This window comes from Baudoinia panamericana, assembly GCF_000338955.1.
Source record: "Baudoinia panamericana UAMH 10762 unplaced genomic scaffold BAUCOscaffold_15, whole genome shotgun sequence".
Lineage (NCBI taxonomy): Eukaryota > Fungi > Ascomycota > Dothideomycetes > Mycosphaerellales > Teratosphaeriaceae > Baudoinia > Baudoinia panamericana.
In genome coordinates, this window is record NW_006911271.1 from 864897 (window position 1) to 882927 (window position 18031).

Consider the following 18031-nt stretch of genomic DNA (forward strand, 5'->3'; position numbering starts at 1 on the left):
GAAGATGTTTGTAAGAAGGGTTAGATATGCGTTCTTGCGGATCAGCCGCTTCTTATACTCGCGAAGCTGTTGCGTGCATGCGTATACGTCACCGGTAACCGGATCCATTCCGGCGACTTAAAGTATACGTGGTAAATCTGGAGACAATTTAGAACCTCTCGCTGGATAGGAAGAGTGAATCAGATTGATTTTGGCAGCAACGCATCGGTGGCGGAAAGCCTGAGCCACGAGAGATAGCATACGGTCTGTTGGAGCAGGAGGTATAGAGGATAAACATCGCAGGAAGGCGGTGATTGCTGGGGAGGATTAATAAAGGCTGCAAACCATCAGCAAACAAACTTGGTGACTGACACTGTCCACTTGCTGTTGACATACCGACACGGTTCTTCCATACGCATGTCATTGTCATAGTTGTTGTTACATCAACAACCGCCAAACACCCAAAATAATGGCCGCCGTGCCCGTACACACGCCCATCAACCACTGCAACGTACTGAACTTGACCGCCTCCAACCGCTCCCGCAACGCCGCACTCTCCTGCTCAATCCGCGTCTCGGTCTCCTTGATCTTCAAATCCTGACTATTCGCCTCCTCCCTAATCCTCCCCTTCTCCAGATTCAAATCCAACCTCACGCTCGCTTGCGTACGTTGCACTTCATCCCTTAGTCTTGAGTTCAACTTGGCGAGATCGTTCGTCAATTTTTCGTGCGTCCCGCGGGTGAGACTGCTTTCCGTGCTATCTGCGGAGAGCAGTTCGGAGCGTAGTTTCGCGAAATCGACTTTCTGCGTGTATGTCGCGCGTTCCTGGTCCTCCCGCAAAACCATGGTGCGAGTGAGGTTTTGGATGGATTCTTCGATGATGTCGGAGAGCACTTTCATCATGGCCACGGCTTGCGGTTCGGTGAAGCCTTCTTCGCGCAGGCGGGAGACGAATTTGAGGGTGTCGAAGTGGTGGTCTTTTGCCAGGATGGGGGTGGTGGAGAAGGGGCGAGTAGATGTTGCGGTGGGAGAGGGTTGGCGAGAGGTGCGGGCGAGTCGTTGTGTCCATTGAGCGCGGGCGAAGGCTGAGGTGGCGGTGGTACAATGGTCACGTTGCCGAGAAGGTATCTGTTGTGATGGTAGTGCTGCTAGGCAGGGCCGGGCGATGGCTGTTGTCCATGGTTGCGTGGCAATACCGGTCGCAGCGCGGACGGAAAGGCGTGGTATGCTCATGTTAACAGCCAGAGTTGTGACGTGACGCTGGGAGTGTGTTGCAGTAATGGGAGGGCTACATACGTGGTCGAGTCGATATCTGCTTGCTCTGAGGTGCCCTGCGGTGCAGAAGAGCAAGGGTCAAAGGACAGAGGGCAACTCGTCGCGAGCGGGCTATCAGCCAATCACGACCACCCTGGACATCTCTTATCAGACGCCTTCGTCTTCCCTCCCTTCACCTCACCTGACTCCGTAACTTCCTTTCTCGTAACTCACGTGAATCGAGATGTCTTGGCCGAGGACATTGTCCAATATGGGTGCGCCGAAATGGCACGATGTTGCCCCAAAATGCCTCACAACGGGTCGAGTCCAAGCATTGGCTGGCATTGGCATTAGCTAAGACAAAGTCGTCTCCACCTGGCAGAAAAACGCTCGTGGTAACGGCGTGCGCGAGGTGCTTAAGCCTTGCCCTGCCGCTTGGACTGTGGTGACTGTAGGAAGTAAATCACGCAATTCGAACGGTAGGACTTCCTTACCCACACCTCTCCTCGTTCCATCTTTCTGCCTGCTATACACAGCAAGCAGCAGTGCGTCGCAGCCGCAGCTACGACAGTCAAGTTTCTCACCCAGCAGCACTCTTCGGACGTCATGGCGCAAGCGATGAAGGACACCCTCAGACCAAACACAAGCGCCAACCGCAGCACCAGCCACGGCGGCCGGGGCGGCGCAGGCAACATCATCAAAGATGCCTCAAGTGGCAGCGTGCCACCAGCGCAGGACTTCTCCACACCAACCATCAAGACCGACACCTACACGACGGGCCGTGGTGGGCAAGGTAAGGACCTCCATGTGCTTTTACTACACCTCCCACTTTCTCTAATGTTATGTGTTATTTTGCACAGGCAACATGGCAACCAACGACCCCACCAACCCTTCCCTCGCCCGCGCGGCCCAGGACGTCGAGGCGCCCGCTCACCTCGAGCAGGAACCGCGCAGCGGCTCCACGTACCACTGGGGCCGCGGAGGGGAGGGGAATATGATGACGCTGGGCGATGGGGCGCATAAGGATAAAGAGGTCCCAGGGCATAATCGGAGGGGTAGCTTTCAGGCGGTTGTGGAGAAGGGGAAGGGGATGCTTGGGTTGGGGGCGAAGGGTAAGACGGGTGGGAGTGCGGTTGTGGAGGAGAAGTGACGGATGTGCCAGAGGAGCCGAGTCCAAGTGGTGGATGTGGATATGGTTAATGTGCGGTGGTATGGTTTGCGGGTTGATAAGCCGTTGGCTGGATGATACCCAGAAATGGCGTTTTGCGAGGGCGTTTCAAAAGCGACCGTCAGCTGATCTGGACTAATTTAGGCCGAGGTGATTGCGAATGCGATTGCCCTTGGCCACAGTATTTCCTGGTCACGATATCTCCTTCCTAATGCTGGCGTTCATTCATCATTAGCTTACAATGCTACGCACCATTACCTGTTTTAACCTCCGACACATACCTTGCGACCCCACCACATTCGTGAATCGCAAATCCCAACCCAACCCAACCCAACTAACCCAAACCATACCTCTCAAGGCCGCCAGTACTTCCAACCCTCACCCTCCTTCCCCTTCCCAGCCATCAACGCCTCGACCCCCTCCCTCCCCTCAACCGCAAGAAACAAATCCTGATCAATATCCTCCCCATCGATGACAGCAGGATACAACACCCCAACTCCATCGCCACCAAGCGTAGTCTCGTACTTCGCGAAATCCTCCTCCTCCAACCTCCGCTCCAGCTTCTCCAACGCGTCTGAATTGGTGGAAGTACCAGCACCGTGAGCAACGTCACCGTTCGAGTGACTACTTCGTTCGGAGGGTGAAGACGGTTTGAGCAGCGTGATTGCACACCCTCCACCCCCGGCTCCCGTCAACTTCGTCCAGCCCACCCCCGCCTCCTCAACCAAATACCTCAACCTCTCCAGCCGTGGATGCGACACCCCCAGACTACTCAAAAGCGCATGATTCACCGTCATCAGCTCGCCCAGATGCGCAATCATACTCTCCTCACTCTCACTCTCACTCTCACTCTCACTCTCCTTCCTTCCAGGTTCCCGTTTGGCATTCCTCGTCACAACCTCATGCGCGGACATGGTAATCGCATCCATAGCCGCGAAGATATGCCCCGTCACCCCCGGATGCGCCTTATGCAGCGCGCCCACCTTCGCGACCTCGGCGGCGGTGGATTTGGCTTGGTTCGTGTCGATCAGTAGTAAAGGTAACTCCGGGAAATCCCTCAGGATAGAGACGGAAGGCGGTTTGCTGTAATCTTTCCGTTGAAACAGCACCGCATGCCCATTAGTGGAAACGGTATTGTCAACTCCACTGGGATTCCCATGGATCAGTAACTCCCCAACGAAAGCCCAGCGGTTAATGCGCTCGAGTTGTTCCTCCGCCTCTCTACTCATCTGATCCGGGTGTGGTCCAGACAGCGCCCGACACTGCAACAGCAACGCCGTGCTGATGCAAACGCTGACACTCGCACTACTCCCCAACCCCACTCCCACCGGCACCGCCGACCTCAGCGCATACACACAAGGTGGAGAGTTCTGACTCCCCAACGACAGAAACAAGTACAAAAACGCGCTCGCGGCAGCCTGGTGGATCTTCCTCCTCTCCGGAGCCTTCACCCCGGGACTGACACTAACGATACACGGTCCCATCGCCTCGACTAACTTCTCATCCAGAGTGGTAACAACATCATAATACTTCATCCTTCTCTCCGGATGCTGAAACGCACCCCACGGTAGTTCGTCAATGTGCCAGGTATGGTCGAGTCCTATGTCCGGGAAGCGCAGGGTGACGGTGCGTTTGGATTTGGAGAGGGTGGTGCAGAGAAGGTAGGAGCGCAGGGAGATGGCGGCGGCGATGGCGGCCTTGCCGTGCACGACCGCGTGTTCGCCGTAGACGATTGTTTTGCCCGGGGCGGAGACGATGAAAGGGGGTGCGAGGGGGTGCGACTCGCGGCGGGGGCGCGTGGATTTTGGTGGTGTATGTCCGTTCGTGGTCGGGGCGCCATTCTGGTGTGCCATCCGTATGCTGTGGTCCTCCTTGCTTCCATGACCGTGGCTGTATCCGTTCGCGAGCTTTGGCGACACGCCGTTCACGCCATTGGTATGCGTCCCGTTCATTGTTCGTTTCCTGACAACCTCAAAGCAGAGTTCCCAAACAGCTTCTACAATTGCTCGCTCAGCGCTCCGTCCGCATGGTATCCTTCTTCGGCGGCCTTCCTCTCGTTGTAGCAGCAGTAAGCTCAGAGAGTGAAAGAGTCAACATGGTATGCGAGAGAGAGGCAATGAAAGTCAGCCGGCGAGCGGGAAAGAATGGTTCGACTGAAATTAAGCATGCATAACCGCCAGGGGAGAATCTGGGGTGCATAACACTGCAGCCACAATGACGCCCGTGTTCGCCGCAGAGTGGAGATGGCGGCTTACCGTCTCTCGGCTTTAGTAGAGGTTGATCACACGTACGAAGAAGCCTTTAACGAAAGCGTGTAAAGTGTGCTCAGCTAGTGGTACATGCAGGTACATGCACGTACATACGACACGCGAAGCGATGGAGCAACAACGACCGCCATAACGAAGCTTCCTCTTCATACCGCCCAGCCCTCCATTTCCGCCATAATCTTCCACCGCTGTCTCGCTCCAAGGAACGCACTTCGCCACCGCTATGCAGCACACATTACCATCTCATAGATAGCCGCTTGCGGTGTGCTCTTTGATGTGCTGAAGAGAAGTGCTCGTGGACACATGACGTGCCAGTATGCCATCATAGTAAGTACATCAGCCCTCTGACACCGCTATGCTGTCGTGAGCTCTTATCGCATCGCTATATCGTCGTATCGTTCATCGTGGTTACTGTCTGTAGTCAAGCCAGCGTACCACTTAAGTCCCCCCCTGGCTGCCCGACGGCGAAATGGTAGCCTGATCATCATCTGGTGGCGTGGGCTGATTGCTGCTGAAAAAAAGCGGATTTGCCAGCTCGACGCTCGGGTGGAAACCCTGATCCAGGTTATGAGGGGCAACATTGCCGTTAGTCTGCTGGAACGCGGCGAGGATGTCTGCGTCGGTGGCGTGGTTGTAGCCGACATTTGGCATTTGAAATATGCCTGCGTTGGTGTTGTTGCAGAAGAACTGCTGCTGGTGGTCGTTACCGAGAAAGTGCTGCGGAAAGTTAAGCGCCGGAGCACCGCCATTGGCAGTGCTGAGGTGGCTGGCGAACAACGATTGATGATTGAGCTGGCCGAAGCTGGCACTGTTCGCAATCATCATGTTACCACCCATCGCAGGCCGGAAGCCGCCACCGAAGAGATTGTTGATCTCGCTGAAAGACGGCAAGCGCTGGTGACTGCGCTGCATGTTGTTGGGCGCTGGAAAGAACGTTGGCGCTTGGCCGTACATGTTCTGGTAGGACTGCATGGAGGTGTGGAACGCTGCGTTGTTGTGCGAGAGCTGTGAATGCGGCTGAGCTGGGAAGGTAATATCTGGACCGGTGTTGTCGCGATGGATGCTCAAGCCTGTACGCTTCCTCGGTCGTGGCGCAACATAGGTCAAGTCGTCGTCATTCTTAGTGACGCCGTCAAAGTATGGACCTCTGGTGGTGCTGCCGAATGGCGGATGGTGAGATCCGGTACGCCGGCGAAGTGAGCGGCCAGTGTTGGTGTTCTTGTTAGTTAGCACCGTCCGTGGCTTTCGTGGGAGACGCTTCTTCGGCACCGGCACCGGCTCTGGCTCGATCTCGCCAGAAAGTAGACTGTCGTCGTCCTCAAGCTCGGCGTTGCCGGTGATCTCGCGCTGCTTGCGCAAGTTGCCAGCATCATCGAAGATCAGCTCCGTCGGCTCGACGAACTCGCTGGTGGCTTTGAGCTGCTCAACGACGGAATAGTCTTTCTTCTGGTTGCGCTTGCGCCGCATCTCCGGTGTGGCGGAGTCGAACATGGCCATGCCAGGCCAAAACACGCCTTTGAGCTTGGCGGCTTCTGTGGTTGTCTCCCCACACTCCCAGTCTTCGTCGAAGATGATGGAGTCGTTGGATGTATCGTCGTGGCGGCGGTTGCGAGTAGCGACCGGACGTCTCGGCCGGGGCTGAGGATCAAGTACGAAGCTATCGTCGTCATCATCATCGGACCTTGAGCTGCTGATGGTCTCTTGCTTCACCGGCTCTTCCGGGAATGATGCATTGAGCCAGGCCGGAAGTTGTCCGTATTGCTGGTAAGCCGGAAAGATGGGCGACGCAATTGGTATGACTGACGCCGGCGTCGCTGAACGCGAGTTGGGCTCGACCTTGACCCTGGTGTCCAGCTGCGGATTAAGCACGCTGTCACGTAGCGGTCTGGTGGTGTTGCGGCGGCCATTGAATGCCGGCGTGCTGCGAGCGGAGACAGAGTTGGCTGTGCGTACTGTGAGCTTCGAGACGTGCTCTGCAGTCAAACAATCGGTCTCACCTCCAGACACCCTACGGGACGTGACAAGAGCAGCACCAGCACGACCACTACCGCCCTTCTTGTCCTTCTGGTTCATGCGCTCCCGCATTAGCTCGTCGATGCCGTTCCTCTCATACCACTGATCGTACGAATCGACAGCGTCTCTGCTCCGCGGATCAGCTGAACCTTGCACCTTCATCCTGTAATAGTTGCTGAGATGGCTCTTGCTGGCTACATGCGTGAGTAGATGGCTGACATCGGAGAACTGGGGCCGCTTAGGGCAGATTCTGCACTGTAAAGGAATGTTGTTTGTGGAAGGTGTGTGAGCGGCCATTGTTGCTGTATCAAAGGAGTGTGAGCTTGAATGCTGATGTGAATATGGTGCTCTATGTGAGTTTTGCTTCTCCCGTTTCAGCTTGGCAGTAAGACTTGCAGAGTGCAGGCTGAAGGAGTGACTGTCGTGGTTCGCTCGGGGTGGGTGGGTGCAATTAGCATTAAGTGGTGGGAAGCAGCACTGCAGCGTGTGTTACTGTGCTGTGCTGTGCTGTGCTGTGCTGTCTGCCGGTGGTGTCGACTGTAAGGCAGCAGTGCAGGCAAGGTGAAACGATCCAAAAGGAGTAACGAAGGGGGAAAGCAACCAAGAGGACGAGGGAAGAGGAGGCCAATGGGCCGTGTTGAAGCAACTGTAAGGGTGAACAAGGACGGAGGAGCGTCGAGACAGAGACGACACTCCGCTCCGCTCAAGCCTTCCCGTCCGGGTGCAGTTGAAGGGGAGGTGCAGTGGGTGCTTTGTGGTGGTGGTTGCCGGTGAATGTTCGATCTGGGTGGTCGTGTTGCTCGGAGAAGGTGCAAGCTGGCTACGAGTGAGGTTGGAAGCAGCTTTTCACATCGGAGGCAGTCGCGCCATATTTCGCTAGCTCCGCCGCCAAGGCTTCTTCCGGTCGCGTCCACCGCGCTGTCACATGCACAAACAAGGTGACGCGATGGTGATGGAGAGTACAGTATTGAGCGTGGATGGTGTTGAACCCATCTCGCATCAGTGAGCGACAAGGCGCTCGAATGAGAGTTAGATGTGATGGCGCATAGTATCCCCAGCGCAGCTCCTATGGAACGCTCAGGACAATTGTCAGAGCGCTCAAGTGATCAATCTGCTCTTGCATTGTAGCCCAGTTTCATTGCCAGCTCAACGTGGGTTATTAGATGGCAAGAGATGCAAGCAATGCATGCTTCCTGGTCAACAGAGTATGCATAGGCAGAAGCACTTATCTTACGTGCCTTCCCCAGCAAGCCGCAATTCTTAGCCTTGTGGGTCCGGATCTGCAGATCTGCTGAACCTTATGCGCTCAGTTCACGTTGTCGCACCACAGACTACTTCGATATTTGCGCAGTGATATGCCTGGGCATACAGCTAAAGCAGGTCAGCATCCATTCGAACAATCATACAAGACATGCTTACTAAGCAGGATCCACTTCCACCAGCCCCGGATAGCCCAGCAAACTCAGCCCAGCAACACCAAAGACTGTGTGGAAGACATCCACCATATCGCCCGGACGATCAGCCATCCCACCTTCGTCCGGGTCCTGACACTGCAAGATAAAGGCTGTCAACTTCGCCTTGTCGATCCAGTGCAGCCTCCCAATCATGGCCATACTACTCATCACCCACCAGCTGTAGCAAACATCGACGAGCTTCTCCGGACGTCCGTTCAAGCCACCACTGGGCAGTTGACGTTCGCTGAGCCATGCGCCGAGCCGGTCTTTGCCTTCTTCACCCAGGTAGGAGTCCAGCTCGCCGGCTATATAGAGGGCTCCCACGCAGGTGAAGACTTGACCGGAATGGGATTCGGCACCTGGTGAGACGCCGAAGGCCCCGTCAAAGTTTTGGCAGGCTTTGATATACGCTGTTGCTGCGGGAAGATTGATAAGCGGGGGTTCGCTGGGTCGTTGGTGAGGAAGGTAGCCGAGTAGGGAGAGGGTGTAAAGGGCGCTGAATAGGAAGCGCGTGTCTATCTCCCCCCATTCGTCGCCGGCGAAGGTGCCGTCTGGTTGTTGATGGCTCGCTACGAAGCGTGCGATTTTCTGCTTGCAGTCTGGTAATCGCTCTTCTAGCGCTCCGAATCCGTCGATCATGGTGAGTATCTGCACGGAGTAGCCGGTATAGAGTATATGCGCATCATGTCCGGGTGCAGCGCCGAAGCCTCCGCTTTCGCAAAGGCAGCTAAGAACGTAGTCAATCAGGCCTTCACGTGGTAGGGCATCGGGATGGCCGAGCAGGTGAAGCGCTGTGAGACCCCAGTAGATGCCTCCGATGCGCAGATGCTCGGTCAGATGGTATTCCAGCTCATCCTTGCGCTACTGTGGGCGTCAGTGTCAGCTTGAACCGTCCGAATATCAGTCTGTTCTTGCGCGTACAGTATCCAGACTCTGTATGTAGGCCACGTGCTTGTCGACTACAAGCTTCAGCTCTTCTGGTAGCTGGCCGACGGCGACGTGGCCACGTCCGGGTCCTGCAGCCAGCGACATCCCCTTATGCGGTACTCCAGTCTTGCCGATGTACACTCTAGTTGAATATATATGTCTCCTGATCGAGCAGGCAACAGTTGTTGATTCAGATGCTCGGTAGTTGTCTCTTCAACTCAATAGACCGGCCGCTCAAATGTCTCAGCGACGAATGATCGGCGGAATGGTGTATCAGTCAGACGTGTAGTCAGACGGAAGCTTGTGATTGATGGGCCACCATTTTGCTGCTAAGACCGGACAAGAATTGGCGGCCCCACCAACGGTTTGGAAGTGCTCGGCGGCGGTGCCAGGGGTAGCGTGAAGCTCCGCACAGAGGATGATGACTTGCATGAGGGAAACCCTCCGAGCCGCGCCTGCGTATGCATGCCACTTGCGGCTCGCTTTCGCCCTCCACCTTACCAACCACTCTTCCATGCCAGTACTGCGTGAACACAAAGCCGATATACTATATACAACGTGGAGCCGAGATCAACGCAAGCCTCAAACCTTTGGCACGCATTGGGCCGGCCTTAGAACAGACGGAGCGAACGGGGCGTGAAAGGGCTGCCTCCCGCACGCCCGCTTCAGGCACAGAGGCACAAGCTTGGACAACGACGCAACGCCCGTTTCACCTGGCTTCACCTCGTCTATCTGCTGCACCTCCTCCGCACACGACACATATCCCCCACCCCTCCTCCCACTGCTGCTAATGACCGGTGCTCGCCCTCACCATCGGCTATTGAGCAAATAAAGCAACAGCGACAACCTGCCTGCATCCCGTGGCCCGCATAGCCGCCGACTGCAGAGAAGCGCCCACCAACAGCAGCCGCATAGCAAGCGCCAGTAAGCGACGGCATCATCAGCAGCAGAGGTAGTCCAGCAGCATACTCGCGCGCGTAGAAGGCCAGCTGCACAAGCGCAGCAAGTCCAGCCGAAAGCCGTCAGGTACGCCCTTCTTTGTTCCCCCTGCACCAGACCACATTGTTCCACACCCTGCGCAATCTCCCGCCTCGCCTGCCCGATAATGGCTGTGCTAATAGATGTATCCGGATGTAGACTCCCAATTCCGTCCCATGTGCGACTGAGATTGTGGTACGCTTCCTGAATACCGGGCCAGGCGAGCCCGCTGCCGCGAGCGGAGGGCGCTCATGCAAGGCGCCATCTCCGCCCCTCCGCATACTAGAAGCATGGCGCCGAGACAATCCAAACCGGATCCTCTCACCATCCCCAACCAGACATCCAGCGGACCGCAGAGTAGCCCGATCATTGTTGAGGGTGTCGACTTGTCATCCATTGGCGGCGACTTCACCACCAACAACATCACCTCTCTCCCGCCTCTACCCTCGTCGCCGCCTACATCGCCTGGAAGGCCAGCCTCATCCCGCGCAGTCCATGATCGAAGTGCATCGAAGAATCTCCTCGGCAGTATCCGTCACCCACTTCAGTCCAGCAGAGAACCACGATCGGCGGGGCGGCTACGACAGGTGCGAGACGACAACGCGGCAATGCCGCCCGCAAAGAGCAGCATGTCGCAGATATATCATTTGCAGAAGAACCCGGGCAGCACGCCGGAGCTGAGCCTGGTCGGCAGCGCGGAGAGCGTGAGCAGATCAGCAGACAATGGTGAGTCAGCGTGAGCTTTTCTATACGGCAGGTACGGGGCACGTGCAGTGGTATGACCAATGGCATCATGCAGCTAGGCTGCAGGGTGAGTTTCACGTCAAGCTTGAGCTTCATTTCACTTGCGAGCTTCGCACTCGAACGTCGAACAACACCGACAACATTAACTTGGACACCTTCAACAACACCTTCAGACACTGGATCTGGAGCCAGAGGCCTCTTCCGTCGTGGTGCTGGAGCTGGAGCCACCGTACTGCATCGTTTGCGGTGCAGTCATTGTTCGTGCAGCTTGCTGACTGTGATTGCTACAGTGAACGGCAACGCACCACCTGAACCACGACCGCAACCATCTCCGCAAATAAGTGAGGACAGCATCACCGCCAGGCGGCAGAAGAAGAGCTTCAACCCACTCACACGGCAGAAGTCCAACGGAAGAGATTCGCAATCGAAGACCGTCAAGGTCGAAACCAAGCGTCCATACGAACAGCCACCGAAAACAGCACCTCTACAATCTGACTGGCCACAGCAAGAAGATATGCGCTTCCTCAAACCGAAGACGGAGAAGCGCGGCAAGTCGGCCGAGCGCGCACCGCAAAATGAAGCCGAGGAGCAGGCTGAGCATGTGAAGCTGCGGCAGAAAGACAAGGAGCGTGAGAGGGAGAAGGAGCGCGAGAAGGAAAAGGAGAAAGACAAGGGCGGATTTATGTCAGGCAGCAGGAATGCGGTCTCCAAGGCTGCAAAAGGCGGCGGCAATCTGCTTACGAGGCTGGGCAAGATTGGCAGGAGCAGCAGTAACAACGAGAAGGAGGTCCCGGATAGTGAGTACGTGTGCAGGATGATCATTCTGCCACTGGTCGAGCAGACGCGCAAGACCAGAATCAGCAAGGATCTCGCCAGCTGCAGGGACAAGACTGAGTTCTGGATGCCGAGCTTGCCGTGGCGGTGCATTGAGTAAGCTCACCCTCACTTCACGGTGCGAAGTTGACACGCGCTAACGTTTCATAGCTACCTGAACCTAAACTGCGAGTCTGAAGGCTTGTACCGTGTGCCAGGCAGCGGTCCACAAGTCAAGCACTGGCAAAGACGCTTCGACACCGAGCTCGATGTCGATCTTCTCGACGAGCAGGAGCTGTACGACCCGAACAACATCGGCAGCATGCTCAAGTCGTGGTTGCGCGATCTACCCACCGAAATCATGCCCGCCAGCCTGCAGGCCTCTCTCGCAATCGAGCTCGAGCAGGAGAACCCAGACTACACCCGCATGGGGCAGCCGGCGCCGCAAAAGCTGCGTGATGCACTCTCCGAGCTGCCCCCATTCAACTACTACCTCCTCTTCGCCATCACCTGCCACCTCAGCCTGCTCCTGTCACACAAAGAAAAGAACAAGATGGACCTCAACAACCTCTCCATCTGCATCGGCCCGTGCCTGCGTCTCGAGCGCTGGCTCTTCAACTACCTCGTCGGTGACTGGCGTCACTGCTGGCAGGGCTGCTTCACCGAGAAGCAGTACCTTGACGCGGAGAAGGCGTACGAGCGTGGCGAGGAGTACGAAGTGCCTGTCCTTCCAACCCAAGGCAGCGCCAACCTAGCCGTTCAAAATGGTGTGCAAGACCTCGCCATCGACGAGCGCGCAGTTCACAGCAGCGGCACCGAGAGCAGTGGCCCGAGCAAGCCGGGAAGTCAGTACGAGGATGCTAGGCCCACCCTCTCCGAAGACAGCGGCAGCGGGTCCCGGCGCGAGAATGTGACGCCGGAGACGTACAGGCCCAGTGGAGTAGTTGGAGTCGACGAGCGCGAGTTGTCGAATGGCGGGTTGACGGCTCTTCCGCGCAGTCCTTCTAATATGGCGGCGGCGGGTGATGCAAAGAGGCCGGCTACTGCTGGCGAAACTACGGGCAAGAGTGACGAGACGCCGAAGGTGGGAACGCCGAGGCTCTACTCGCACAGTCGGAGTAAGAGCGACGTTGCTACTACGCCGGTTAAGACGAGTGTGGATTATGCGTTTCCGATGCCTGGGGGAAGGTCGTAAGACACTTGTCGCACGGGAACGATGAAAGACAACATACGAAGAAGTCGACTTAGGCATGCGCGTTGTCGCCTGCCATCAACCTTCGGAAGCTGTTGCGTACGATGCAGCCACCGAACTTAATTCAAAAGCAGTGATTCCACCCACTCAGCACTCAACGATACCCCACTGCATTCAGCACCCGGCGACGAACAGCCGAACAACTTCATTCCAACAAACAGCACAGGCGTTGGACGGTAGGGCGGCGGTCCTAAAGGCGAAGCGACGAGCTATTTCGTCCGGCGGCTTGCTTGCTCACCCACAAAGGAGTGTTTAGCACTTAGAGTGTGTTATTTAATGCTGCATGCTCGCTGGGATCAGGATTGGAAGCTTGAGCAGCAGGAGAGCAGGCAGATCGATTCCATCCACCAGTTTGAGCGGTACTTTTGGGAAGGGCTCGGCAGATGATGAACTTGTGTTATTAGATGTACTTTTAGCTGACTGTGCCGTAGAGATATAATGCCGGTTTGCTCGGTGGTTCGGGGAAAGGTTCGTGCGCGAGCGTCTCGCCTTTCCAGTTGAGCTGCGATGTGATGAACAGTGTGGGTAGATGGTTGCATGTAAGCGTGCCGTTGCGGTGTAGCTTCTGCTTGTAACCGTGAAGGCTTGCAATCGTGCATGCCTAGTTGTTCCGCGTAGGGTTCGGCGTAAGGCTGACGTGTGTGCATGTGGCTATAAGAGCATACACAAGGTAGAGTAAAGAGTCGATGAAGCAGAACGGTCTTCTCCCACGTCTCCCGACTCTACTCGCGCATCAGCAAGATGACCTCTCTAGCCGAGACGCAGAAGCGCACGGCGCTGGCGTTCCTCGATGGTACGATGTTATCCAACATCCTCAGAGGCTTTGGCGGTGTGGTTCTGATGGCTGTCCAGGCTACAACGAGTTCACGGTGGAAGGTTTGCTCCGCGTGCGCACGGAAGACTGTGTACATGTCTCGCTGCCGGCGTCCATGGGACGTCCGGACCGGAATAATGAGGAATATGCCATGTTCTTCCACCAACTCGAACGCGTGTTGAAGAATTTCAAGGTAATATCAATTCTAACCATCTACATGTCCGTCAACCCCTACCAGCACGGCGTTCAAGGCTCCCCCCAACTCCTTCACTGATCAATCGCACTGTAGATGACGACCCTCAAAATCCTTAACGACCCAGACCAGCACATGGCCGTCGCACACGCCAAAGGCGATGGCGAGACGCCGGTGGGCGCTTACAAGAACGAGTATGTCTTCTTTTTCTACTTTACCGAAGATGGGACGAAGGTGAGGCGTGTGGAGGAGTTCGTCGATACGGCGTTTAATGCAGGGCTTCTCCCGAAGCTGAGCGAGTATATGGCGAGTAAGGCGGCGGAGGCGCAGAGGTAGGACGGGTATTGTAGCGTGTTGTCAATGGGGATGGCAAATAACGGACAGTCTCTGCTTCGTTCCTTGCTTGCGTGATGTTTTTTGTGAAGGCCTCCTACGGAGTGCTCAGTCAGCGTAGCTGTTTAGTGTAGTGTGCGTGTGTTTCAACCACTGCCAGCCTGTCCAAGCGTAGGTGTGTCCATCTCCTGATAACATTGTGGTTCTAGCTATCGGTGTTCCTGACATTCAAGATACTGCTCTTGCACTTTCACTGCGTCCATCCTCCGCCAGCACATGGTCGTTGATGGCATCAAACTGTCTCCTCTACACGCCTCATCACCACAGTTCTTCATGCTGCCGTGCTAGGGCCGCCTACGATAGGAGCCAGTGATCATCAGTAGGCGTGGCATTAGTAGGCCGAGCGGTCACCGTTGCGTCGACTCATCAGCAGTATATACCTACGTAGCCTGACGGCTTATCGCTGTTACGGACATCCTTCTCCAACGCCGGGCTCGATGAGCACCAGCAACTGATGAAAGTGTGATCGTGTGAACCAGCAAAAATTGCGCCGGCGAAGCCCCCGTAGGAGATTCGAGCCCAAGCCTCAAGCGCGGTGCAATGCAAGAGGCCCGAACTGAAGCAAGCTATTCGTGAGCAGCCGCTTCCCAACAAGGTAAGTATGAGGAAAGGACGCAGAAGTTTTTGGAAATCGAGAATTTACTTATTGCTCCTGACGGCGCTAAAGGCACGCGACGGCGTCGCGGCGAGTGGTTGTTGCCCTGGCAACCTTCAAATCAACAGGAGATTTGAGTCAGAGCCTCGCTGGCGGTGAATGATCGATCGGAGATGAACTCCTAGACCGGAACCCAGAGCAACGAGCCGTCGACCGAGCGAACTGGTATGAAGATGTCCGAGCAAGCTGAATCCCATACTCCGCAGCCATCTATGTTCAACAGGAGCATTGTGGGTTGAAACGTCTCTCGTGGTGTGTTGCCACGGCCGCAAGGGGTGGGTCATTTAAGGAGCAGCCACCCCTGTCATGTTTTGGAGGTCACGCGCTTAATTTCCAGTGGGCCACACAGCAGATCGCTCGATGTAAGCCGAGTCAGATTTCGCCAGATATCAAGCTCAACGGTCTGTCCGGACGTTATGGAGATCGGATCTGTAGTTCCACTCGTAGTGCAGGACATTGATGGCCGTTCGCCTACGGGCTGTCGTCGTGCTCGGAGATTTATCGCTCGTGCGGCCACGGGCTTTCTGATCCTTTCGTCTTCCATTCGCGTCTCCTCATCAGCATCCGCTAACCACCTCTTTGCCAGTCTACCATATCGCTTGATGATCGATGCATCGGAAATAAGAGCTCCATCTCTAAACATTTTGAGCAAGTGACGTCTGGTTCCCCTACCCCGCGGCATGCCCTCTATGCATCCAACCCAAGGGAACGCAATGAACGAGAGTCTAGACCAGTTCATCGAACGGACACATGGACAAGTAGACGTGCAACCATTTCTTAGCCCTCTCTGTTTTCGAATTCTTCATAATCAACATACAATCCAAGACTTACTGACAAGACAGCCAACACCGCCACCATGAGCCCTGCAGAGATCCCCTCGAAAATGAAGGCCGTCCAGGTCGTCGAATACAAGAAACCGTACGAAATCCACGATGTCGACGTTCCTAAGAAGCTGGGTGAGTACGATCTCCTGGTCAAAGTGGCCGTCGCGTCTCACTGCCACACCGACAGCATGGTCCAGCAAGGCGTCTTCGGCACTGCGCTCCCGCAAATTGCCTCCCACGAAGGTTCCGGAACTGTAGTCGCAGTCGGCGGTGCAGAGGCAGAGAAGCGGGGTTTCAAAGTTGGCGACCGTGTGATGGTGGGCATCCCTCTCCATCCGTGTGGGAGCTGTCATGATTGCTTGGGTCCGGAGACGCAGACGCAGTATTGTACGAATCTGGAAGGCCATGTGGGTGTGATGACGGATGGGTGCTTTGCGGAGTATGTGAAAGCCGATTGCCGGTCAACCACACCTTTACCGAATGAAGTGTCCTTCCTGTCTGCGGCACCGCTGGCTTGCGCTGGACGGACGGTGTGGAGGGCGGTCTTGTTAGCGGGGCTGAAGAAGGGCGAGTGGTTGTGTATCGTTGGCTCAGGAGGTGGACTGGGGCATCTCGGACTGCAGTTCGCGAAGAGTCTGGGCTTGCAGATCATTGGCGTTGATGCGCGAGATGAAGGCCTGGCATTGACGAAGGAGAACGGCGCGGATGTCGTTGTAGATGCACGGAAGGGCAAGGAAGAGGCGGTGAAGGAGGTGCAATCTGTGACGAACGGTATGGGAGCGGATGCCACCATCACCTTGTCAGATCATCCTACGGCGGCTGGCCTGGCTTGTGCGGTAACGAAAATGCACGGTACAATGGTGCAGATTGCGCAGCCAGATGAAGTAACGATCCCTTTCCAAGAGATCATCTTCCGTGACATTCGGATTCGGGGTAGCCTGATATGCTCGCAAGAGGAGAGCAGCGGAATGCTAAAGCAGATTGCCGAGCATGGTGTCACGGCCAAGACTGTACCATTCCACGGCCTTGATAAGGTGTTTGAGCTGGTGGATATGGTACATGGTGGTAAGATCCAGGGTAAAGCGGTGATCATAGTGGATGAGCAGCAGATTGAGGACGAGAAGAAGCTAGGAGCGAAGTTCTGAGCTGCAAATGCTACGCTACGCGATATTATGCAAAACTTGTACAGCAGCCGGCCTGAGGGTCGGAACCATTGCAGCTTCTTGTACATGATCTTGGACACACCGAGAACGCCTCGCTGGCGCCTTCACCTCTCCTATGCGCCGTATGCCCGATGAAACGCCATCCCTGCACAGATCTGGTAAATCATACAGTCCACGTAAGGTATCCTCCCGGTATCGCCAAGCCGTCGTGCCGCATGTCCTGGTCCATCCCGAGCAGGACAAGAGGCCATGCGACGTCGTCACGCAGTTGAGCAGTGACATGATCGAGATGTTGCTCAAGCTTCGGGTCTTGTCATACTGCGCCGCTTAAAGAAGGTTCTTGTCCTTCTTCAGCTTGAAGGCTCGTTGATCCTTGAGCCACCGCCTGTAATCCTTCACACTGCTGATCTTCTCGCCGTAGTAGTCTGGTACGGGATTCTGCACGCTCGATGACGCAGGATCGCCGCGGTATCGCTTGATGCGCTGGAAAAAGTCCTTCTCCTTCTACCGGAAACAACACTGTCAGTACTTCACGTTGCTAAGCCCGGGGTGTATTGTCTTACCTCCAGCATAGCTCTACTCCACCCTCTCCTTGCAGCCCATAGCCCAAACAGCCCGCTACCAAAGCTCGGTCCGCACAGCCACCCCCCTGCCGCAATCGCAAAGGTGGTGGCACCCATCACGAGGAAAGGGTCTAGGCCTGATAGTTGCGATGCCCAAGCGTCAATGTCTTGTTGTGCGACTATCGGACCGAGTATGGCGACCGCACCGCCAGCGGATACTATTGACATGACGAGGTTGAGGTAGCGCCGTCTTCTTCGCAGGTCGAGGAAGCGGTCCCATGTGAGTACATCTCGCGGTGGCTCCGTCGATGGTGACTCTGGCGGTTTGGGCGATGTGGATGCTGATGAACCAGTGGCTGGGCCTGGAGGTGGTGATGCTGACGTGGCGGAGGTTAGTGGTGCCGTCTGTGACGTTAGGCCCGGTGGTGGTGACTCTGGCGGTGGTGATGCTGGCGCACGTGATGCTGCAGGTGCTGTGGAAGCGTGTCTGGCATGTAAGGTATTCTTTGACAACGCTCTGGACGGTGCGCGACAGATGACTGGCAGTCCTGAAGCTTGTACAGGCTGTTGGGGTTGT

At 56.0% G+C, this 18031-nt stretch overlaps 11 protein-coding genes across 11 annotated transcripts; 5 read left to right on the forward strand and 6 right to left on the reverse strand.

The window, feature by feature from the left end:
* Positions 1–18: 18 nt before the first annotated feature.
* Positions 19–1212, reverse strand: BAUCODRAFT_571263 (uncharacterized protein; the record flags this gene model as incomplete). The annotated part of the gene is made up of 2 exons (XM_007683577.1): positions 19–1107; positions 1192–1212. 2 exons carry the CDS (start codon positions 1210–1212, stop codon positions 418–420), a joined length of 711 nt encoding a protein of 236 aa, XP_007681767.1. The 3' UTR covers positions 19–417.
* A 693-nt stretch (positions 1213–1905) lies between these two features.
* BAUCODRAFT_41959 (uncharacterized protein) lies at positions 1906–2344 on the forward strand (the record flags this gene model as incomplete). Its single annotated transcript, XM_007683253.1, has 2 exons — positions 1906–2026; positions 2094–2344. Coding segments are annotated over 2 exons (372 nt in total), but the record flags the coding sequence as incomplete, so codon positions are not given.
* A 410-nt stretch (positions 2345–2754) lies between these two features.
* Positions 2755–4254, reverse strand: BAUCODRAFT_79905 (uncharacterized protein; the record flags this gene model as incomplete). The annotated part of the gene is made up of 2 exons (XM_007683293.1): positions 2755–3261; positions 3301–4254. 2 exons carry the CDS (start codon positions 4252–4254, stop codon positions 2755–2757), a joined length of 1461 nt encoding a protein of 486 aa, XP_007681483.1.
* Positions 4255–5024: 770 nt separating this feature from the next.
* On the reverse strand, positions 5025–7239 carry BAUCODRAFT_329465 (uncharacterized protein). Its single transcript, XM_007683578.1, has 2 exons — positions 6666–7239; positions 5025–6611 (listed from the first exon to the last, which is right to left on the reverse strand). Exons 1-2 carry the CDS (start codon positions 6976–6978, stop codon positions 5107–5109), a joined length of 1818 nt encoding a protein of 605 aa, XP_007681768.1. The 5' UTR covers positions 6979–7239; the 3' UTR covers positions 5025–5106.
* Positions 7240–7846: 607 nt separating this feature from the next.
* Positions 7847–9362, reverse strand: BAUCODRAFT_329474 (uncharacterized protein). Its single transcript, XM_007683579.1, has 3 exons — positions 9057–9362; positions 8101–8996; positions 7847–8052 (listed from the first exon to the last, which is right to left on the reverse strand). The coding sequence occupies exons 1-3, from the start codon at positions 9165–9167 to the stop codon at positions 8013–8015; spliced, it is 1047 nt and encodes a 348-aa protein (XP_007681769.1). The 5' UTR covers positions 9168–9362; the 3' UTR covers positions 7847–8012.
* Positions 9363–10364: 1002 nt separating this feature from the next.
* BAUCODRAFT_329514 (uncharacterized protein) lies at positions 10365–12969 on the forward strand. The gene is made up of 3 exons (XM_007683580.1): positions 10365–10766; positions 10840–11714; positions 11769–12969. The coding sequence occupies exons 1-3, from the start codon at positions 10764–10766 to the stop codon at positions 12790–12792; spliced, it is 1902 nt and encodes a 633-aa protein (XP_007681770.1). The 5' UTR covers positions 10365–10763; the 3' UTR covers positions 12793–12969.
* A 489-nt stretch (positions 12970–13458) lies between these two features.
* Positions 13459–14677, forward strand: BAUCODRAFT_160969 (uncharacterized protein). The gene is made up of 3 exons (XM_007683581.1): positions 13459–13642; positions 13702–13856; positions 13953–14677. The coding sequence occupies exons 1-3, from the start codon at positions 13591–13593 to the stop codon at positions 14190–14192; spliced, it is 447 nt and encodes a 148-aa protein (XP_007681771.1). The 5' UTR covers positions 13459–13590; the 3' UTR covers positions 14193–14677.
* Positions 14678–14897: 220 nt separating this feature from the next.
* Positions 14898–15322, reverse strand: BAUCODRAFT_329525 (uncharacterized protein). The gene has a single exon (XM_007683582.1). The coding sequence runs from the start codon at positions 15186–15188 to the stop codon at positions 14961–14963; it is 228 nt and encodes a 75-aa protein (XP_007681772.1). The 5' UTR covers positions 15189–15322; the 3' UTR covers positions 14898–14960.
* Positions 15323–15916: 594 nt separating this feature from the next.
* BAUCODRAFT_80457 (uncharacterized protein) lies at positions 15917–16873 on the forward strand (the record flags this gene model as incomplete). The annotated part of the gene is made up of 1 exon (XM_007683335.1): positions 15917–16873. One exon carries the CDS (start codon positions 15917–15919, stop codon positions 16871–16873), a length of 957 nt encoding a protein of 318 aa, XP_007681525.1.
* A 133-nt stretch (positions 16874–17006) lies between these two features.
* On the forward strand, positions 17007–17222 carry BAUCODRAFT_127367 (uncharacterized protein; the record flags this gene model as incomplete). Its single annotated transcript, XM_007683583.1, has 1 exon — positions 17007–17222. One exon carries the CDS (start codon positions 17007–17009, stop codon positions 17220–17222), a length of 216 nt encoding a protein of 71 aa, XP_007681773.1.
* BAUCODRAFT_47300 (uncharacterized protein) lies at positions 17219–17751 on the reverse strand (the record flags this gene model as incomplete). Its single annotated transcript, XM_007683260.2, has 2 exons — positions 17219–17395; positions 17455–17751. Coding segments are annotated over 2 exons (474 nt in total), but the record flags the coding sequence as incomplete, so codon positions are not given.
* Positions 17752–18031: the final 280 nt, after the last annotated feature.